General features: G+C 45.7%; 1 protein-coding gene across 1 annotated transcript in view; it reads right to left on the reverse strand.

The window, feature by feature from the left end:
* Positions 1-6,392: 6,392 nt before the first annotated feature.
* The window catches only part of LOC121275949 (hematopoietically-expressed homeobox protein hhex-like), a 55,598-nt gene continuing 43,640 nt past the window's right edge, over positions 6,393-18,350 (reverse strand). The window contains exon 4 of the mRNA XM_041183853.1: positions 6,393-7,347. Within this exon, the coding sequence (XP_041039787.1) occupies positions 7,075-7,347 (273 nt within the window). The 3' untranslated portion in view covers positions 6,393-7,074. The remainder of the gene's footprint in view (positions 7,348-18,350) is intronic.

The raw sequence follows: 18,350 nt of genomic DNA on the forward strand, positions 1-18,350 counted from the left end.
GTGGAGATAGATTCTCTCCTTCTGAATTTTCTCCAATAGTTTCCCCACCACTGACGTGTGACTCACTGGTCTGTAGTTCCCTGGCTTATCTCTACAACCCTTTTTAAATAATGGAACCACATTAGCTGTTCTCCAATCCTCTGGCATCTCCCCCGTGGCTAGAGAGGAATTAAAAATTTGGGTCAGAGCCCCTGCGATCTCCTCCCTTGCTCCCTCAGCAGTCTGGGACACAAATCATCCAGATCTGGAGATTTGTCCACTTTTAAGCCTGCCAACACCTCCAATACCTTGTCATTCCCTGTATCAATTTGCTTAAGAACCTTGCAGTCTCTCTCCCCGAGTTCGATACCTTCATCCTCATTCTCTTGGGTGCAAATGGATGTGAAGTATTCATTCAGCACTCTAGCGATGTTCTCTGGCTCCACCCAAAGATTGCCCCCTTGGTCCCTTATGGGCCCTACTCTTTTGCTGGTTATCCTCTTCTCATTGATGTACTTATAGAATATCTTGGGATTTTTCCTACTTTTACCAGCCAGAGCTTTCTCATATCCCCTCTTTACTCTCCTAATTGCTTTCTTAAGCTCCACCCTGCACTTTCTGTACTCCACGAATGCCTCTGCTGATTTGCTTCCCTTGTACCTGCTAAAAGCCTCTCTTTTCCCTTCTCATCGTAACCTGAATATTTCTGGTCATCCATGGTTCTCTGGGCTTGTTACTCCTTCCTATCACCCTGGAGGGAATGTTGAGCCTGCACCCTCCCCATTTCCTTTTTGAACAACCCCCACTGTTCCTCTGTAGATTTCCCCACAAGTAGCTGTTCCCAGTCTACCTTGGCCAGATCCTGCCTTATTTTACTAAAATCCACTCTCACCCAATCCAAAATATTTTTTTGCGACTTGTCGATTTCTTTGTCCATAACAAACTTAAATTGTACCATGTTGTGGTCGCTATCACTAAAATGCTCCCCCACCACCACCTCAGCCACCTGTCCAGCTTCATTCCCCAGATTAAGCCCAGCACTGCGCTGTCCCTTGTTGGACCCTTTACATATTGATCTAAAATGTTCTCCTGTACACATTTCAAGAAATCCACTTCATCCAAGCCCTTAACACTGTGTCTATCCCAATTAATGTTCGGAAAGTTGGAATCACCTAATATAATTACCCTATTGTTATTGTTTTTACACACCTCCACAGATTGTGCACATATTTGCTCCTCAATTTCCCACTGACTATCTGGGGGTCTATAATAATAAATAATATATAATAATGTGGTTGCCCCTTTTTTATTCCTAAGCTCTTCCCACAAAGCTTCATTCGATGCCCCCTCGAAGATATCATCTCTCCTTACTGCAGTAACTAATAATGCAATGCCTCTTCCTCTTTTACCCCTCCCCTGTCTCGCCTGAAGATTCTATATCCCAGAATGTTGAGCTGCCAATCCTGCCCCTCCCTCAACCACATCTCAGTGATGGCTACTATATCACAATTCCTCGTGTTAATCCTTATCCTTAACTCATCCGTTTTACCTGTAACACTCCTGGCGTTAAAGTAGAGGCCATCCAGCCTTGCCTTACTCCCTTGAAACTTAATGCAGCTGTACTCCCTCTGACTTGATTGTTTTACTCTATTATGATGTGTCCCTATTCTGCTAACGTTCTGTGTCCCCTCCCCCTGCCGAATTAGTTTAAACTCCTCCCAACAGCACTAGCAAACCCGCCCGCAAGGATGTTAGTCCCGCTCTGGTTCAGATGTAGACCGTCCCGCTTGTACAGGTCCCACCTTCACTAGAAACGGTCCCAGTGATCCAGGAATCTAAAAACCTCCCTCCTGCACCAACTCTTAAGCCCAGTCCAGCAGTCGTTTAGGACTCAGCCAGTAGTGGTGCTACCGAGCCTCTCTTGGTGATGGACATTGAAGTCCCCACCCAGAGTACATTCTGCACCCTTGCCACCCTCAGTGCTCCCTCCAAGTAATGTTCAACTTGGGGGAACACTGATTCATCAGCTGAGGGATGGTGGTACGCGGTAATCAGCAGGAGGTTTCCTTGCCCATGTTTGACCAGATGGGGGCCGGAGTTGATGTTGAGGACTCTCAGGGCAACTATTTCCCGACTATCTATCACTGTGCTGCCACCTGTGCTGGGACATACCCAGGGATGATGATGGTGGAGTCTGGGCCATAATCTGTAATATATGATTCCATGAGGATGACTATGTCAGGCTGTTGCTTGACTAGTCTGTGAGACAGTTCTCCCAATTTTGGCACAAGGAGGACTTTGCAGGATCGACAGGGCTGCCATTGTTGTTTCCTTGTGGTCTGTCCGGTTTCATTCCTTTTTTGTGACTTTGTAGTGGTTTGTTACCACTGAATTGCTTGTTGGACCATCTCAGAGGGCAGTTGAAAATCAACCACATTGCTTTGGATATGGAGCCACACTTAGGCCAGACCAGGTAGGGCCGACAGGTTTCCTTCCCTTAAGGGAACCCAGATGGGTTCAATCTCGACGATGGTCATCATCAGCCTCTTAATTCCAGAATTTTGTTGAATTCAAATTCACCCTCTGCTGCGGCTGAGGTTTGAACCTGGATCCCCAGAGCATTACCTTGGGTCCAGCAACAATACCACTGCGCCACCTCCTCGTGGTTAGCATGGGTGTACTAAGAGCCTGTCCTAGTTCAACGTGACTGCCCCTTAACGCTTCCCAGAGAGTGCTGGCCACCGCTTGGAAGCCAGGGATGAGTGCTCTGCATGGCTGCTCTGTTAGCCTGAAGCATGGGGGAGACGGGTCCAAACCGGGATGATGACATTGCAAGGGGCTGTGAGCACCTCCAGCAGTGACTGCTCCATGGCCACCTTCAGCGAGGAGACTGTACAATGTAGTCGTCCAACTGCTCTGCAGTCCACTAAAACACTCATATCAATGTGTCTGCGCCTGAACTGTCTAAGGTGCAGTGGAATCGTCACTTTCTACAGGTTTCCCTAACATGTGGCCACTTCCCTCGCCCACCCTACCCCTCCCCCCCCCCCCAGCCCTATATTCAACAGCAGGGCTGCCCTTGCCTCCCCTCACCCCCCCCCCACTCTGTCCCACACCTGAACGACAGGGTTGCCCTTAACTCCAACGCCCCTGAAGCTTGAACTCCAACTGGGAAACGTGGCCCACCGTTTGCGGGCTGAGTGGACGATCACAAACTGGTTTCCCGCCGTTGTAAAACTAATCACGCCATATTGTCCGCTCATGCCTCTGATCACGCCCAATGCCACCGGGCACTGAAAACTCCACCCTGTGTGTGTGTGTGTATTTTTATGGGATGTGAGTGTCACTGGCTAGGCCAGCATTTATTGCCCATCTCTAATTGCCCTGGTTCAGAGGGCATTTAAGAGACAACCACATTGCTGTGGGTCTGGAGTCACATGTAGGCCAGACCAGGTAAGGACGGCAGATTTCCTTCCCTAAAGGACATTAGTGAACCAGATGGGCTTTTGCAACAGTCAGTAATGGTTTCATGGTCACCACCCAGACTTAATTCCAGGTGTTTATTGGATTCAAATTTCACTATCTGCCATGGTGGGATTAGAAAGCAGGTTCTCCAGAGAATTACTCTGGGTCTCTGGATTACCAGTCCAGGGACAATACCAGTACACCACCACCTCCCCATAATATATGGTGCATACATGTGTGTGTGTATGCATATGCGTGTATGTATGTGTGTGTGTGTATGCGTGTATACGTGTGTGTGTATATGTGTATGTGTGCACATGTACGTGTGTGTGTGTACGTGTACGTGTGTGTGTGTATACATGTGTGTGTGTACATGTACGTGTGTGTGTGTGTATACCTGTGTGTGTGTACATGTATGTGTGTGTGTGTGTGTATATGTGTGTACGTGTACGTGTGTGTGTATACACGTGTGTGTGTATATATACACGTGTGTGTGTGTGTTTATACGTGTGTGTGTGTGTATATACATGTGTGTGTGTATGTGTGTGTGTGTATATATATGCGTGTGTACATGTACGTGTATGTGTGTGCGTATATACACATGTATGTGTGTGTATGTGTGTGTATAATTTGGGATCAAGTTTGACTGTGATGCTCCTCCTGGTTGAGTGACCTGCTCACCTTATAAGATAGTAACTTGGGTGAGATATCACAGGCCCACCAAATGTCCATCAAACCCATACCCCAGCAAGAAAAGTATTCTTCCATCGAAACATAGTTGGAAGTTTGGTGGGATTCAGCAAAGAAAATGCAGGAAGGTGGGAATGAAAGCAAAGCTATCAGCATATCATAAATCTATTTATTCGTGCACAAAACAAGTTAGAAAATACAAATACAAAATAGAAAATATTGGTCCTTTTGAGGATATAAGCTATGGAGTGGATATCCTGACAGATAGCTTCCAATGGACAGTTCTAATCCCTGAGGTTAAGCATAAATTGTGGGAATGCTCCCTGATTCCTGTATCCATTGGAGTTTAGAAGAATGAGAGATGATCTTATTGAACGATTTGAGATCCTGAGGGGACCTGACAGGGTGGATGCTGAGAGGATGTTTCCCCTTGTGGGAGAGACTAGAGCCAGAAGACACAGTTTAAAAAGAAGGGGTCTCCCACTTAAGATGGAGACGGGGAGAAATTTCTCCTCTCACAGGGTCATGAGGCCTGTGGAACTCTCTTCGCCAGAGAGTTCGGTGGAGGTCGGGTCAATGAATATTTTTAAGGCTGAGTTAGATAGGTTCTTGACTGGCAAGGGAGTCAAAGGGTATCGGGGGTAGGCAGGAAGGCAGAGTTGAGGCCACAATCAGATCAGCCATGATATTATTGAATGGTGGAGCAAGCTGAAGGGGCTGAGTGGCCTTCTCCTGCTCCTAGTTCCTATGTTTGTATATGTCATTGAACACGCCCTCAGAGAACAATCTCCAACTTTACCTAAAGCTGAAAATTCGATTGGAGCGGCACCCACCGAACTTCGAAAAGAATACCTGGACACAAGAGTACTTACAGCATTGTAAGTGCCAGTGGGTTTTGGGCGATGGGGGAGCAGGTGCAAGTCCATGTGACAGACACCCACTGCCCGAAAGCGTCAGTTCCCGGGAGCATTTTAACTCAGGGATCCCATTTCCATGCCGGTGGCCCAGTACCCGACAGTTGGGCAATGATGAGAGCTCCGAGCGGCGCATAAAAAGGTGGAGATGGATCAGCCACTGGCAGCTAGCAGGTGGGACAGTAGCTAAGAGGTAGTTTGGGTGGAGCCTGCAGGAGGTAAAATGGGTAGCAGGGCAGGGGAGGGGAATCTGTGGTTCAGGGGTTGGGGGGGGGCCTGTGACTTGTATTCATTTTCAAAACTTGAACATCGCTGACATTTATTGCTCAACCCCCCCCTATGTGCTGTGAGGTAAATGGGGGACTTGAAACACTGCCGTCAATGTGGTGTTGTTATCCTTTGTAGCGGTCTGATACAACTGAGCATACCGCTAGGCCACTTCTGAAGGCAGGTAAAACTCAACCACACTTGGATATGGGACAAAAGGCACATCTAGGCCTCACCAGGGAACAACAGCAGACTTTCTACCCTAAAGGACACTGCAGTGCATTATTTACAACAGTCTGACAACTTCATAGCTCGTCTTGCTAATCTTTGCCCCAAAAAGCTGAGGATTTTTTCTGTACTATTTACCCTCGGAGAGTTCTCGTCTGTCTCCACGAATCAGCAGCTTAAAGTGCTTCAGCCTAAGTGGTTAGCTACAGCAAAATCCCCACCCAGGTGAAGAGGCAATCCCAGTGCTGCCAGGTCAGATCCACTGGATTGGATCAGATCAGCAATGGGGAAGTTCCAAAAATCCGACACCTGTTCACGTTAAAATGGAACGCAAGGAATGTACGCTGGAGGGGCTGAGAGGTTTAAACATGGCACTGCTAACAGAAAAGGAACAAGATTGATTTCCGAGCTCACAGAATCTTACAGCACACATTTAGCACATCACGCTCCCTCTACACTGTCCCCATCAAACACTCCCAGGACAGGTACAGCACGGGGTTAGATACAGAGTCAAACTCCCTCTACACTGTCCCCACCAAACACTCCCAGGACAGGTACAGCACGGGGTTAGATACAGAGTAAATCTCCCTCTACACTGTCCCCATCAAACAGTCCCAGGACAGGTACAGCATGGCGTTTGATACAGAGTAAAGCTCCCTCTACACTGTCCTCATCAAACACTCCCAGGACAAGTACAGCACGGAGTTAGATACAGAGTAAAGCTCCCTCTACAATGTCCACATCAAACACTCCCAGGGCAGGTACAACACAGGCTTAGATACAGGGTAAAGCTCCCTCTACACTGTCTCCATCAAACACTCCCAGGGCAGGTACAACACGGGGTTAGATACAGAGTAAAGCTCCCTCTACACTGTCCCCATCAAACACTCCCAGGGCAGGTACAACACGGGGTTAGATACAGAGTAAAGCTCGCTCTACACTGTCCCATGTTCTGATGAAACCTCACAGACCTGAACCATTAACTCTGTTTCGCTCTTCTCAGAGGTTGCCAGATCTGCTGTGTATTTCCAGTAATTTGTCTTTTTATCCGAAGGACCTTCCTGAGCCACACTATCAGGACAATTTCCCCTACTAAAGCACTGTGTTTGCCTGGTATCGTCGATTCTAAATTGGATGCAGACCTGCATTCCGAGCCTGTACTCACTGAGACAGATCGTGAGACAATTCAGATTGACTCCTCCTTGGATCCACATTGAAGAGAGGTTGCTATTTAATTTTGAAGAATGGAAATTAGTTGCTGTTGGCACCTACATTCCTAATGCCATTAACAGTGCCCCTTTCCCCCTTCTTCTCCAACCCATTGACAATGCCAGATCTAAAGCCCATGTTGGTTATCACTATGGTCGCATTTGATTTCTTGAAGCTTTGAAATGCCCTAGGGCTATTGAATTGCTTGCCTGTCATGGTGAACAATTCACTCAAGGTTTCTTTTTTCCTCACATTGTTTGTAAAGAACGTGGGCAAGACACAAAGTGCATTTAAAAAAACCATTAAATGGCTGGGCCATAATTTACTTCATAGGGTCTGTTTCATCTTCACGTGATGGATGTTTGACATCATCGTCTTCATCGCTATTAATGTCCACCTCAACATCGCTGTCCCGATTGGTGCTTTGTGAATCTGTTCCTCTGGGACTCCAGGAAGATTGGCTGGAGTTTTCCTGGCGTGTGGTAACCTCTTTCATCTGCTGCTGTGTTCCTTTGGCACTTGCCTCGTTGCTTGGGTCAATGACCTCTCCTTCCTCAGCTTTGAACCAGTTGGATTTCTCTTCATCAGACAGATCCTGTGAGATATGGGGAAGTTAGACATTCAATGATATGAAGGCATTAGACAAGGTGCGGAAAACATTCACGAGAACGGTTCCAGGGATGAGGAACTTCAGTTACATAGACTGGAGAAGCTGGGCTATTCTCCTTGGAGAAGAGAAGGTCGAGAGGAGATTTGATAGAGGGGTCTGGGCAATATAGATAGCGAGAAACTGTTCACACTGGGTGAAGGATGGAGAACCAGATGATCCCGATTTAAGATGACTGGCAAAAAAAGGCAACAGCGACGTGAGTAAAAACTTCATTCGTTTGGCAGTACAGAACTTGAATACTGCCGCAAAAAGAGAGACATACTATCAAAGCTTTTCATCTTGCACTCATCAGGACAGCTCACAAGGATTTTCCAACCGGAACAGCAGACCAACAATTTATACTGCATGAGAAGAGAGTGCTGATTGGCTGACAAGTGGACTCTGATTGGTAGAGGCTTTGCCATGGAAAATGCAGCATGGGACAGTTAACCGCCCAGCACTGGGCAGGTTGAGTCTGATTGGTAAGTGCATTGTCCTGGGTAATGAGCCAGGGAATGGCTGTTCCCTAAGCTTTTATTTAGTTGAACAAAGCGTAAAGTGTGGACATGTTCCTTCTGGCTGCAGAGAACAGGGCTGTGTGTGTGATTATTTATATATATTCACACACAGAGCCCTGTTCTTTGTAGACAGAAGAAACGTGTCCACACTTGATGCCTTTTTCAACTAAACACAAGCTTAGGGAGCAGTCATTCCCTGGTTCACTCCCCAGCACAATGTATCGACCAATCAGACTCAACCTACCTGGTTTGAATTTGGACAAAGCTGGGCAGTTAACTGTTCCATGCTGCATTTTCCATGGCAACACCACTACCAATCAGAGTCCACTTGCCAGCCAATCAACACTCTCTTCTCACACAGTATAAATTGTTGCTTCCCCCCATTATAGTTGGAAAATTCTTGCGAGCTATGAGTGCAAGATGAAAAACTTTGAGTGCATGTCTCTTTTTTTCAGTGCATGGATAGGATCTGGAATATTCTGCCTGGGAGTGTGGTGGAGGCAGATTCAATCAAGGCATTCAAAAGCGAATTAGATAATTATCCAAAGCAAAAACATTTGCAGGTCTACAGGGAAAAGGCAGGGCAGTGAGACTAGGTTTTTTGTTCTCCCAGAGAGCCAACATGGACATGATGGGCCAAATGGCCTCCTTCTGTGCTGTAACTATTTTATGAATCTCTGACACTGTCGATGAAAAGTCATGGGACCAAAAAAACCAGAAAACAGAGGGTTGGGTTAAGCAAGTCATTCTCTGGTGGGCAGGCTGTGACTAGTGGGATACCGCAGTTGGGATCAATGCTCGGCCCCAACTATTCATTATCTATATCAATCATTTGGATGCAGGGACCAAATGTAACATTTCCAAGTTTGCTAATGACATAAAACTAGGTGGGAACGTGAGTTGCGAGGAGGATGCAAAGAGGCTTTAAGTGGATTTAGACAGGCTGAGTAAGTGGGCAAGAATACGGCAGGTGAAATCTAATGTGGGAAAATGTGAAGTTATTCACTTTGGTAGAAAAAACAGAAATGCAAAATATTTCTTAAATGGCAAGAGATTGGGAAGTGTTGATGTACAAATGGATCTGGGTGTCCTTGTACACCTGTCAATGAAAGTAAACAGGCAGGTGTGGCAAGTAATTAGGAAGCCAAATGGTATGTTGGCCTTCATTTCAAGAGGATTTGAAGACAGGAGTAAAGATGTTTTGTTGCAATTGTATAGACCCTTGGTGAGACCACACCTGGAGTACTGTGTACTGTTTTAGTCTCCTTACCCAAGGAAGGATATCCTTGCCATGGAGGGAGTGCAACTAAGGTTCACCAAACTGATTCCTGGGCTGACAGGATTGTCCTATGAGGAGAGATTAAGGCAACTGGGCCTGTATTATCTAGAGTTTAGAAGAATTAGAGGTGATCTCTTTGAAGTGTACAGAATTCTTTCAGTACTCGACAGGGTAGATGCAGGAAGAATGTTTCCCCTGGTTGGGGGAGGGGGTCTGGAACCAGGGGACGCAGACTCAGAATGAGGGTAGGCCACATAGGACTGAGATGAGGAGTAATTTCTTCAGTCAGGGAGTGGTGAATCTTTGGAATTCCCTATCCCAGGGGACTGTGGAGGCTCAGTCATTGAGTATGTTCAAGGCAGAGGTCGATAGATTTCTAGATACCAATGACATCAAGGAATACAGGGTAGTGTGGGAAGATGGCATTGAGGTGGAGGATCATCCATAGTTATATGGTGAAGTAGGCTTGAGGGGCCAAATGGCCTCCTGCTCCCATGTTCCTCTGCTCCTAAAAAGATAGGAAACAATGGGAAGCGTCATGTGACAAAAGACCTAGGTCAATCTAGTTCACGTTTTACTGTCCTGGTATCACGTGTAAGATTCGGGGATTCGGGAGCACAGATACCTAAATAGGCAGTTGACTATTTTAATTTGGTTTTAAGATCGTTTATTAAGTTTTGTTAAGAAACAACAGTTTAGATATGATGCATTAACTAATTAGACGGAAGAAGGTATATGACCTGTGACAGCTGAGAGCAGTTTACTGGTCCCCGAAGGCAGATGGACAGTTGACAGAGTGTGTTGATCTCAGCAGCTTGGGATAGCAGCATTCTGCTCTCTGATCAAAGTGTTCCCTCAGCCTTCCTCTGCCTCATCGTCCATCTGAAGAAGGCTGACGAGCACTGCAACCTTACCAGGACCCCTCATCAAGACCTCACCAGTATACCACCTGTACCTGGGCACTTGTTAATATGCACTTTATTTTCTGGGGGCTGGAGTTTATCCAGTGTCAATAATCTATTCAAACTGTTCTGACCAACGGGCACAAGACAGGTACTCCAAAGATTAGAATGGTTACCACCTTCCCTGTGTGCCACCCTGCTTTTTAGTTTACATCACGCTGAGGGTCATATCCTGGCCCTTTCTAAACAATTGCATAGATAAGGGGGTGCACAAGACACCATCCCACCAGCTTAAGAATGTCAACATGGCAGCCTGAACTGAGACTGTTTAGAGGATAAAGTGTTTATAAATCCTCTTTCCAGAGAGAAAATCAATGCTGCGTAGCAAATTCTATCAAGGTTCTATATTATGCAGGGAATACCTGTTTATTCAAGACCCCCATTTCTTATATTTGATACAGAATTAATGGAGTTGTTGGCTCATCATAGAAATCGGCAGCATTCTTGCCTCTGGGTTGGAAGGTTTTAGGTTCAACCAGCACTCAAGAGACTTGGGTATCTAATCTGGATTGACATTCCCAGTGCGGTACTGAGGGGGTGCTGCACTCTTGGCGATGCTGTCTTTTGGATGAGATATTAAAACAAGGCCCCATCTACTCTCACAGGTGCACACAAAATATCCCATGCCACTATCTCGATGAGGAGGAGGGAAGTTCTCGCCCGTGTGCTATCTCTCAGCCAGCATCCTCAGAAACAGATGACCTGCTCATTATCACATTGTTCTTTGTGGGAGCTTGCTGTGCGCAAATTGGCTATTGAGACCTCTACAATAATATCGCTTCATTAATTATAAAAAGCTTTGGGACATCCAGAGGTTTTTTTTTATTCATTCATTGGGTGTAGGCCTCGCTAGCTTAGGCCAGTATCTATTACCCATCCCGCTTTGCCCTTGAGAAGGTGGTGGTGAGCTGCCTTCTTGAACCGCTGCAGTCCATGTGGTGTAGGTACACCCACAGTGCTGCTATGGAGGGAGTTCCAGGATTTTGACCCAGCGACAGTGAAGGAACGACGATATATTTCCTAATCAGGATGGTGAGTGGCTTGGAGAGAAACTTGCAGGTGGTGGTGTTCCCCATGTGTCTGCTGCCCTTGTCCTTCTAGATAGTGGTAGTGGGTTGTGAAAGGTGCTACGGAGATGTGAATTTAATTATCTCAGGCGTTGCAGCACTTCCTCAGTACTGCATCGGGGTGTCAGCTTGCTTTAGAGCATTTCTGTGCAAACGAGGCAATAAGCCAGCAGTACGAGAATACCACTGACCCTTACATACAACACATAAGGTTACAGCATTGCATATGGTCCTGAAATTAGTAACTCAGTCACATGAGTTCAAACTCCCAGCACAGAAAAGTGTGTAACGGAATTAAATAAGTTGAGAACTGGCATCATTAAAAGCCAACTGGTATTTCAATATCCTGCAGGGGCCCAGACTGGTGCACATGTGACTTCAGTGCCACATTTTGTGGTTGACCTTTGAAGTGGCCCTCCAACCCAGTCAGCCGCTCGGATAACCAACTAGTCTTACCCACATCTAGGAAATAAAGAGAAACTGCGAGCTTACAGGCCTAGGCACCCATTGCTCAAAAGTTCATACAAGGCGCAGTCCAACACCACCAACAACAACCTACATTTACATAGCACCTTTAACATCCCAGTGAGCTTCACCATAGCCTAATCAGACAAAAGTTGACACCAAGCCACACGATATGACTAATACAGGTGACCAGCAGCTTGGGCCAGATGGTGGGTTTTAAGGAGCCGGATGGAGTTCTTTTTAATAACAAGCGAATATCTTCAACATCACATTTTACTGACACCTGACTTTTATTTCCAGCTGTTTTATAGGAGCAGGAGGAGGCCATTCAGCCCATTGAGTCTGTTTCCACCTTTCAATGAGATCATGGCTGATCTGTGACCGAACTCCACATACCCACCTTTTCCCCATATCCCATAATAACACTGGATGGCAGCAATCTACCAATCTCATTTTTAAATTAACTGATCTTGAATCAATTGCCATTGGTGGAATTGATTTGCAAATTTCTACCACACTGTGTGTGATGATGGTTTCCCTAAGTTGGATCTATTTTTTTTAGCACTCCTATCCTAGACTCTGCAATCAGCAGAAATAGTTTCTCTCCATCAGTTCCCCTTAATTTCTTGGAAAGTTTAATCAAATCACCATCTTATCCTTACAAATTCCAGTGAATACAGAACTAGTTTGTGTAATCTCTCCTCATAATTTAACCCTAGGAGTCCAGGTACCATTCCACTGCACTCTCTCCAACTCCAATATGTCATTCCTAAACTGCGGGACCCACATTTACTCACAGTACTCCAGGTGTGGTCAAACTAGAGCTTTTCTTGGGACGTGGAGTCACCCTTGTTTAGAGGGGCAGTTAAGAGTCAACCTCATTGCTGTGGGTCTGGAGTCAGATGTAGGCCAGACCAGGTAAGGACAGCAGATTTCCTACCCTAAAAGACATTATTGAACCAGATGGGTTTTTACAACAATCAGCAATAAGTTTTGTGGTCACTATTTTTGAGGCTAGCTTTATATTCCAGGATTTTTTATTAACTGAATTTAAATTCTACCAGCTGCCTTTGGTGGGATTTGAACATTAGATGGGCTGCTGGAATTACTAGAGATAAAAACAAAAAACTGCAGATGCTGGAAATCCAAAACAGAAACAGAATTACCTGGAAAAACTCAGCAGGTCTGGCAGCAGAAAAGAGTTCTGTGGAAGGGTCACGAGGACTCGAAACGTCAACTCTTCTCCGCCGATGCTGCCAGACCTGCTGAGTTTTTCCAGGTAATTCTGTTTTTGTGCTGGAATTACTACTTAAGTGACATTACCACTACACTACTGTCTCCCTTAAAGCATGACTTCTATCTCCTCGTATTCCAGTCCTCCACGGCCAGCATTACATTAACCTTTTTGATTTATTTTCTGCACCCTAACTTTCAACTGAATAAATGGAACACACATATTTATCAGATCACTAGTCCAGTAACATAACCACTGATACAGGTTTGAGGATTATTGAAGGGTTATGATGTAGGACATTGTTGGACAGGAACCGTACACTCTGACCAATCACGGGACTGCTTCACACCTTGCTTTCCATCCTAGAGCGGACAGAAAATCATGGCCCACGTTTTCAGGCTAGGCACACACAAGACCCATAACACGATGGTCCCGAATGGCATTCTGCGTCCCATCTTCAACAACAACTCGTATTGAAGCGCGTTTCAAGGCGTTTCACAGCAGCATCGGCAAACAGAGTTGGCTCAAAGCCATATCGGCAAATTTCTGGGACACACCTGTGGGGTGAGGGAGTCTCAGATAGAAGAGGCCAGGAAGGCAAATTTAAACTTGTTTTTCTGGTTTACGCCCGGGCAATGATTGTTCCTCCAAGCCTCGCATGAAGTCTAGGGCCGCCCCCCCCCCCCCCCCCCCCACCTTTTACCCCCTCACCCAATAAGAGCCCACGATCGGCTCTGGATTTTCCCAATGATGTTGTTGCTTTGGGGGAGAAGCAGTGGTAATCCAGAGGCCCAGGCTAATGCTCTGGGCAAAAATAAAAATAGCTGGGAAAACTCAGCAGGTCTGACAGCATCTGCGGAGAGGGACACAGTTAACGTTTCGTCCCCATTAGCACATTTCTTAGCTAATATCACCACCATTGTCCTTTTGTCTATGACATCTTTGGCAATCTCTTCTTTGCCTCCACCTATCACTGGCCCTCTGCCCAGCTCTACCAGTCCCACCCCACCCCCACCCTCAACCAATTTATATTTCACCTCATTTCTATTTTTCCTTAGTTCTGATGAAGGGTCATACGGACTCGAAACGTTAACTGTGTTCCTCTCCGCAGATGCTGTCAGACCTGCTGAGCTTTTCCAGCTATTTTTATTTTTGTTTTGGATTTCCAGCATCCACATTATCTTAATGCTCTGGGCACGTGGGTCCAAATCCCACCTTGAGAGCGGGTAGGATTTGAACTGACTTTTTAAAAAGAACAAAATCTGGAATATAAAACTAGTCTCAGTAATAGTGACTGATTGTCTTAAAAACCCACCTGGTTCATTATTGTCCTTTAGGGAGGGAAATCTGCTGTCCTTACCTGGTCTGGCCTACATGTGACTCCAGACCTGCACCAATGTGGTTGACTCTTAACTGCCCCCTGAGATGGCCCAGCAAGCCATTCAGTTCAAGGGCAATTCACAATGCCCACATCCCATGAAAGAATAAAGCTCCTGTACAATTGGATCAGCTGGTGGGCAGAAGGTGAAGGTTGGGGAGGTCTGAGAGTCCCTGACCTTGAAGGCTTCTCCCTCATTCCCATTTTGCTCCCCTCTCTGCTTCCTCCCTCACACACCGCCATCTTCTTCATGCAATCTTCCCCATCCCTTTCCCTCCCTCCTAGGTTTCCTTCCACTCTCACGCACCCTCCTCCTCCTCTCCAAATCTGTCTGCCTCCTTCTCTCGCTCTTTACCCGCAGCCCCACCTTGATCTGCCCTCCACCCACAACGCCCAATGTTCTCCCCAGCAACTTCCTCTCCCAGCTCCACTGAAATATCAGGCTGCAGTGTCCAGTGCTAATGCTATCTCACTCCTCATCTGGATGAATGCCAATGATATGAAAGGTTTGTTCTGCTGAAAGCTGTGGCTTTGAGACTGAAAGCAGCTGTGCTGCCAACTAACCAAGTCATGTCAGCCTCTATCGAGGTAGAGTAAATAGAAGTGTGAAGCTAAGAGCGTATTTGAAGTCACACCCTCATTGACTGTGCCAGACGTGTGATTAACCATGGTGTGGCTCCATTTATTCCCCGGCCATCTATCGATTCTGACCTCTGCTCATTTTCACACTCTCCTCGTTTGTACTTAACTACCAATTTATAGGCGGCAGGGGTACAGTGGGGGTTGGTGAGAGATAGTATGGGCTCACAGCTGGATGAGCTGGCGATCTCCACACCATTCACATCAGTCCTAGAGCCTTTGCAGAACAGAGTCAGGGCTCAGTGGCTAACAATGTCACCTCTGAGTCAGATGGTGTGGGTTCAAGTTAGGAGAGGCAGTGGTGTAGTGGTAGTGCCACTGGGCAAGTAATCTAATGACCCAGGCTGAAGCTCTAGAGACAGGGGTTCAAATCCCACCAGGGTAGTTGAATAATTCTGGAACATAAAGCTAGTCTCAGTAATGGTGACCATGAATCAATTGTCTGAGAAATCCATCTGGCTTATTTGAGGGAAGGAAATCTGCCATCCTCACCTGGTCTGGCCTACATGTGACTCCAGACCTGCACCAATGTGGTTGACTCTTAACTGCCCCCTGAGATAGCCTAGCAAGCCATTCAGTTCAAGGGCAATTAGGGATGGACAACAAATGCTGCCCTTGCCAGTGACACCAACTTCCCATGAAAGAGTTTAAGAAAAGGTCCCACTCCAAAGATAAGCACAAAACCTGCGATCTCCCTGTGCTGCATTGCTCAAAAGGTCCAGTACTGGTGCCAGTGCCCTATAAATTGAAATCACTACCTGGAACACCACTCTTTCAGCTATGCATTCAAACCTCTCATCTCATTGTCCCTACACCAATTTGGTCCCGGTAGTAATGCAGGGACCATTACCTTTGAAGTTCTGCTTATTCATTTGGCTCCTGGTTCCAAACTCTCTCAGCAGAACCTCATTCCTAGTTCTACCTATGTCATTCCTTGGTGGACCACAACAATTGGATCATCTTCTCCCAGTCTAAAGTCTTCTCTAACTGTGAGGCGATATCTTTAACCCTGGCACTGGGCAGCAACACAGCCTTTGGGACTCCTGGTTGCAGCAACAGAGAACAGTCTCTATCCCCCCCCCCCCGACTATGCTGATCCTTAGCACTAACTCATTCCTTTTCAGTCCCCTCACTTGAGTATCTTGTACCATGGAGAGTAGTCAGTTTGCTCACACACCCTGAAGTCCTTGTTCTAGTCCATACAGGCAGCAAAGGCCTCACGCCTGTTCAAAACAGGCAAAGCCTGAGACTCCTCCACTACTGCATCAGGGTACCCCCTACCGGCCTGAGTTACAGTCACATCCTGCTGTCTCTGACCACCAGCCAAAACTAAACCACTATTAATGCAAGGAGCAGGGGATCTTTGGTGGATGAATTCCTGGAGTGTATACAAGATGGGTTTTTAGACCAGTACATCAAGGAACCAACTAGAGAATAGGCCATCCTAGATTTGGTTTGAGCAATGAGAAGGGGTTAATTAATAATCTTGTTGTGCGGGTCCTTTAGGGAACAGTGACCAGAACATGATAGAATTCTTCATCAGGATGGAAAGTGAAGTAGTCCAATCCTAAACTAGGCTCCTAAATCTAAAGAAAGGAAACTCAAGGTATGAGTTGGCTAAGATAGATTGGGGAACTTCATTAAAAGGCAAGACTGGATAAGCAGTGGCTAATATTTAAGGAATGAATGTATGCATTGCAACATACATTCCTTTCTGGCGCAAAAACACAACAGGAACAGTAGCTTAACCATGGCTAACAAAAGAAATTAAGGATAGTATTAGATCCAAAGAGGAGTCATATAAAGTTGCTAGAAAAAGTAGCAAGTCTGAGGATTGGGAGCAGTTTAGAATTCAACAAAGGAGGACCACAAGATTAAGAGGGGACAAATAGATTGAGAGCAAACTTGCAAGGAACATAAAAGAGGACTGTAATAGCTTCTATAGATATGTAAGAAAAAAAAGTTTAGTGAAGACAAATGTAGGTCCCTTACTGTCTGAAACAAGAGAATTTATAATAGAGAACAAGGAAATCACAGAGCAATTAAACAACTACTTTAGTTCTGTCTTCACGGAGGAAGACACAAATAACTTCCCAGAATTATTAGGGAGCAAAGTGTCTAGTGAGGAGGAATTGAAAGAAATTAGTATTACTAAAACAATAATGCTGGAGAAATTAATGGGACTGAAATCCGATAAATTCCCAGGGCCTGATAATCTACATCCCAGGGTACTGAAGGAAGTGGCCATGGAAATAGTGGATGCATTGGTTGTTATCATCCAAAATTCTGTAGATTCTGGAACAGTCCCAGCAGATTGGAGGGTGGCAAATGCAACCCCACTATTTAAAAAAGGAGGGAGGTAAAAAACAGGGAATTACAGGCAGGTTAGCATAACCTCAGTAGTAGGGAAAATGCTACAGCCTATTATAAAGGATGTGATAACAGGACAATTAGAAAATATCAACAGAATTAGATAAAGTCAACACAGATTTATGAAAGGGAAATCATGTTTAACAAACCTACTGGAGTTTTTTTTTGAAGATATAATTAGCAGAATAGATAAGGGAGAACCAGTGGATGTGGTGTATTTGGATTTTCAGAAATCTTTTGATAAAGTCGCACATAAAATTGAAGCACATGGGATTGGGGGTAATATACTGGCATGGATTGAGAATTGGTTAGCAGACAAGAAAAAGAGAGTAGGGATAAATGGGTCTTTTTTCAGAATGGCAGGCAGTGACTAGTGGGGGACCACAGGGTCCAGCTATTCACAATAAATATCAATCCTTTGGATGAGGGAATCAAATGTAATAATGAACCAAGATTGCTGACAACACCAAACTAGGTGGGAATGTGAGCAGTGAGGAGGATGTTAAAAGGCTTCAAGGTGATTTAGACAAGTTGAGTGAGTGGGCAAATACATGGCAGATGCAGTATAATGTTGATAAGTGCGAACTTATCCACTTTGGTAGGAGAAACAGAATGGTAGAGTATTATTTAAATGGTGATAGATTGGGAAATGTTGATGTACAAATTGACCTGGGTGTCCTTGTACACCAATCACTGAAAGCAAGCATACAGGTGCAGCAAGCAGTTAAGAAGGCAAATGGTATGTTGGCCTTCATTGCGAGAGGACTTGAGTACAGGAGCAAGGGTGTCTTACTGCAGCTGTACAGGCCACATCTGGAATATTGTGCAGTTTTGGTCTCCTTACCTAAGAAAGGATATACTTGTGTAGAGGGAGTGCTGCACAGGTTCATCCGACTGATTCCTGAGATGGCAGGATTATCGTGTGAGGAGAGATTGGGCTGACTAGGCCTGTGTTCACTAGAGTTTAGAAGAATGAGAGGGGATTTCATTGAAACATATAAAATTCTGGCAGAGATGTTTCCTCTGGCTGAGGGGGC

The sequence above is a fragment of the Carcharodon carcharias genome, chromosome 1 (assembly GCF_017639515.1).
Source record: "Carcharodon carcharias isolate sCarCar2 chromosome 1, sCarCar2.pri, whole genome shotgun sequence".
NCBI classification, from domain to species: domain Eukaryota; kingdom Metazoa; phylum Chordata; class Chondrichthyes; order Lamniformes; family Lamnidae; genus Carcharodon; species Carcharodon carcharias.